The following is a 5341-nucleotide window of genomic DNA, read 5'->3' as shown; positions in this document are numbered from 1 at the left end:
TATAAAAAAATTGCGAGAGATCGAAAATCGAATTTTCGAATTCACTAAATAAGTATATATCAATAATATATGAAAAATCAGATATTTAAATTCTTATAAAAAGAGACAATTTAAACTTCACTCAATTAACTTAGACAAACTTGATACAGAATTATCTGGACAAATACTAAAATAGTGATCATATATTTTTTTTTTAATCTCTAAAAAATGCTTAAGTAGACTACTCAAATATTTCAATTAATCCACCCTTAAAAAAGAGAACTAGATTTTAACTACTCATAAGAAACTAACACATTATTCTATTTTCTTTAGACACTAGATCATAATTCATACCATCATAATATTTTTATATATAGAGAGAGAGAAAATTGGAGTAACCCTCAAATTCCTCCATTATTTAGAACTTAATTAAGAAGAAGCAATTATGGAGTAAAGTTGTTTTGCCATTCCTTACTTAGAAGATCATCTTCAACGTCTCCACCTTCATTATTCTGATTCTCATTTCCATTTCCATGTTGAATTTCATTTCCATTTCCATTTCCATTGCTGCAGCTTATTTCACTTTCAAACAATCCTTGAAGCAACATCTCTACATCATCATTCACATCAATCCTTACACCACCACTGTCGCCGTAGTAGCAGGCATCGGAGTACAGACTCCCCATAGGGTCTCCACCATTGACGTCACCACCGATTCCAAAACCCGCTTGGTGAGTGAAATCCATATGACTAACAGTAGCCTCAACACCAACGCCATTAATGTCGTTCACAAGCTTCTCAATCTCACACATTCCAGAATTGTCATTTACCCCAAAATTCCACTCCGATAACAAAATGTTCTCATCGCCATCTCCTTCAACAATAATCGTTTCCGTTCCGCCTAATTCGCTGATTCCCACCATCAAATTTTCTCCATCCATCAAATCGCCCATATTCACTTCCGATTGAACAAACCCTAACTCCCCTGCCATATTGCTACTATTTCCCCCAATTTTATCATTCGAATTCATCACCATATCAATAAACCATTTATCCATCAAATTCCTTCCATTATCAACAAGATCCATCTCATTGCTCCCTATTTCAAGCAGAGGAGAGTTAGAAGGAACAAATTCAGTAGGAGGAGGAGGAAGACGATGAACCTGTTGATGATACTCGATTCGTTTTTGGCAGTCTCTTATTCTCTCTCCGACCATCCAGAACAATGCGAGCAATTCCCCATTGGTGAGTTGGGAAATATGATGACCTTGATGCAATTGATGCATCAGAAGATCGAGTTCGAGTTCTTGATTCTTCTTGATGAGTTTCTTTAGCATATCTTGAGCTTTAGTGGTGCATTCCTTGAGATATGTCTCTTGATTCGTCATTTTCTTCTGGCGTTCGACTTCCGGAAGGCTGAGAAAGCGACGGTAGAGGTGTTGAGCGACGGAGAGAGATGGCCAGATGACGGGATGGTCCTCGTCGGGGCCATTGACGACGGCAAAGGCGAAAACGCCGCAGAGAGTGGTGAGTTCACTTACTTTCTTTAACAATCCGAGCCTTCGTTTCTTGAAACTGGCTTTTCTTGCATTATCGCTTGCAATCCAAACCAACTTCACTTTCTTCCTCGTCATCGAGGCTCTTTCTGTCTTTCTTGTTCTTCTTGTTCTTTCTGGACTCTGATTTTGAGGTGCAACAATGGAGTTTATTTATAAGCCTTGGGGTTAAACTTTTTATTTTTCTAAGTTTTTTTGTTCTCTTGGTAAATGAATTACTAGGGGCATTTTTGTCCTTTAGTAACTAGTGGTAATTAAAGATGAAAAATACCCCACTGCATCCTGCATTCCACCTATCTTTCTGTCCCAATTGTCCAATCACAGTTTACCATATGATTAGAAAAGTTGTATCAGTATGAAAATTACTCAGATATATCTGGGTATATATCTATCTTTGTGCATCCACCAAATTATCTTATCATAATTTGTTACGTGATAAATTCTTTTTATATCTTCATTTAAATATTTTAATTCTTATTGTGTGTGATGAAAGTGAGATGCATAGAAATAGGATACATCCAAATATTAATCACCAAGTATTGCTCATTATGTTTTATTTCATGGAAAGTCATATTTAGGTTCAATGGATTGCATTTATCCTATTTCATCATTCCAAAATCACATAACAAAAAAAATCAAAAATATATTTTGGGAAAAAAAGTTTGTCACATCACAAACCGATGAACTATACAAAAATGTATACATCCTAAACCACATCCTTTTTATTAGTCTTACTTCACCATAGAAAATCAATAATTCAATTATATGAGTAATATTTGAGTGCAGCCACAACACTATACTTATCTCCATGCACACGTTGATACTCGAGTGAGTTTTACAAAAATGAGTACAACACGGGATGAATCCAAGTTTGTATATATGTATATATGAGAAGAGTTGATCGTGTGACAAACTATGATTTTTTTTTTTTTTTTTTGACAATATGTGGGGTAGGGGAGTCGAATCTCTCACTTTGAGGATAATAATACAAACACTATGCCAGTTGAAGCTATGTTCATTTTGGCAAACTATAGTTGGATGATAGAGCGAGCTACACAAAGTTGGCTATGAAAGTAAATTTTTCTTTAGGATAGATGAAAATTACAGTAAAAATATTAGGAGAAAACAAACACAATTTTCAAAGCCCAAAATCCAAAACAAACTAATTAATAACCAAAACCTAAATTTGATGTTTAATTATAAGCAAAATTTGTGTAGCCTATATAATTAAACTCCTTTAGAGAAATCATTAAATCTACCAAACCTTACTTGAAAAAAAAAAAAGAAAAAGAAATAGAATATATCACAAAAGCTATAAATATTCAAACCATACAAAGTTTAAAAAAAAAAAAAAAAAGAACTTTAAACAATTTATTTTCGAAATAAAAATTCATATTTTTGTGAGTCAACATTGGAATTGTGATTGGTGAATGAAGATGAGTTGTCAAAAGGAAAATCTGGAATAGTGGGGGTAGTTATATAGCAATTAACCCAAAATTAAATACTACTTTATCATCTTAGTTGTCATTTTGACTAGAAAGAAAAAACTTTATTATTCCAAAAATATATATTTATATATTATATTAGGTGTGAAATGGGAATTACATGTAACCGTTTGAATTGATATTTGAGATGAACTGTTGCTTTTTCTTTAATAAATATCTTCAAGAAATCGTAGTTTCTAAATCATTAAAACAGTAAGTCATCACAGCTCGTTGGCCTCTTAACGGGTTATACGTCTCTTATCAAAATACCTCAAATAGTTCATTTACTAATGGAACTTTTATCAACAAAATCAGCATGACTAGCGAGAAAATCATCATGAGCGAGATCATCCCTATGAGCGAGATTTACCCTTCCCAGCGAGATTTGGCACTTTCCAGCGAGTTTTAATGCAAAACCAGCGAGATCCAGTGCAAACCAGCGAGATTCCCGTCCCTAGCGAGATCCACCTCTCGCTCTCGCTCTCGCTCTCGCTCCCTCTCGCTCCCTCTCGCTCTCCCTCGCTCTCGCTCTTGAGCTGCCTAAGCATCTTCCTAAGCAGCGGTCTGCTTATGCCCAGATCCTCTGTGACAACTTCAAAAATTCATAACTCAAAATCCAGCCCTCTTCTGAAGAAACTTCCTTCTACAAAAATGTTTAGAATTGAGTTAGCAACATTACCTTAAAACTTCAGCTCAAAATTCCTCGTCGTTTAATCTGGAGATTCAAAACTTCATCATTGGCCCCAATTCAAGCAGCTGCCTGCTTGTTCAACAATTTCCAGTTCAACATTCAAAATTATATAACTCGATTTCCAGGCCTCATCTTAAAAAGTTTCATTCTACAAAGTTGTTTATAATTGAGTTAATATTATCTCAAATTTTTAGCTCAAAACGCTTCGTAAGTCGTCCTGGAGCTTCAATTCTTCACTGATGGCCTAGATTCACTTATCCTTTTTATTATTTATTATGTTTCCACACTATCATAGTTTATTTCCTCTACATTTTTTATAATGATTTGCATCTTTCTTTTTTTAAATACTGTTGAATTTTTAGTTGAATTTCAAAAACAAAATCAATTTTTTAGGAACTACTCTTTATAGTTTTCAAAATTTAGATCACAATGTATGAAACTGGGAGATGTAAGTAGTGTTTATAAGCTTAATTTTTAAAAATAAAAATAAAGTAGCCTTAATTTTTCATTTGTTTAAATATACGATATTTTCTCCTGATTTCTACAAATATGGAGTAGTATTTAAGGATAATATAATATTTCTCAATTTAATGATTGTTTATTTTTATAATTTTAAACTTTTTTGCAGAGTTACTTTTCAAAAGCTTTTGTACCATGGGTTAATGATTAGGTATTTTTGTGTAACTGTGTTTTATTATAATTCAAGTTTGATTAAAAAAAAAAAAAAGTCTCTTTTAAATTTTCAAATGAAACATTGATTGTTATGATTGTGAGTTCTAAAATTATTGTATTTTTTTTAATGCTAATAAAATCTTTGTTTGTTTGATTTTTTTTTTTTTTTTAATTTTTAACCTTAACAAAATCTTAGTTGTTTTTATTTTTAAAGTTTAACAAAATCTTAGTTCTTTTCAGTTGTAAATTTAATATTTTTTGAATTACTGCATAATTGTTATATGATAATGGTATTTTGGTCATTTAAAAATTTCGAATAATAATTTAAAAAATCATTTTACGATTTTCTAATTTTGATTTTTTTTTTTTTTTTGCTATTTTTCAAAATGAATCTTCAAAATTTACTATTTCTTTTGTTGACCCAAATTTGAATTCCTTTTCTTTACCATCCATCACTTGATATAGTTTTTGATGTACTAAAGAAAAATAACATATATCCCTAAACTTTTTATGTGTTAGTCTAAAATTTGTAGTTATATTAGTCAAAAGACTCAAAACCATAAGTTAATGATTGTATTAGTTTAGACCTTTCATAATTTAGCATAATCTTCGCTCCAAACACATCCTGATTGTTACATACTAAAGATCAAGAGACAAAATTGTTACTTTTCATAAATATTCACAATTAAGAATATTTATTTTAACTTTTAAGAGTGTGAATGCTTTGAGTTGTTAGATTTTAAGGTTTCTATTTTTATCGATGTCACTTCTGGAAATCTGATTAAACATATTCTATTATAGTATGATGTCGTGTTCTGCATGTGACATCTGAATATCATGAAATCAACATTCTTATCGTATCTTTCAGAACTATCTTTCAGAACTGACGTACTAGATATGTAATTTATGTCATTTTTTACTTGTTTAGAAGGTCAATTATGAAAATATCATATCATTAT

General features: G+C 31.6%; 1 protein-coding gene across 1 annotated transcript; it reads right to left on the bottom strand.

The window, feature by feature from the left end:
• Positions 1–358: 358 nt before the first annotated feature.
• Positions 359–1639, bottom strand: LOC150030422 (uncharacterized). The gene has a single exon (XM_090309739.1). It carries the CDS (start codon positions 1611–1613, stop codon positions 423–425), a length of 1191 nt encoding a protein of 396 aa, XP_090165865.1. The 5' UTR covers positions 1614–1639; the 3' UTR covers positions 359–422.
• Positions 1640–5341: the final 3702 nt, after the last annotated feature.

The sequence above is a fragment of the Benincasa hispida genome, unplaced genomic scaffold (genome assembly GCF_027475165.1).
Source record: "Benincasa hispida cultivar pf3 unplaced genomic scaffold, pf3_genome.v1.1 HicScf213, whole genome shotgun sequence".
Taxonomy (NCBI): domain Eukaryota; kingdom Viridiplantae; phylum Streptophyta; class Magnoliopsida; order Cucurbitales; family Cucurbitaceae; genus Benincasa; species Benincasa hispida.
Note: the sequence above shows the minus strand (reverse complement) of the source record. Positions and strands in the feature narration are given on the sequence as shown.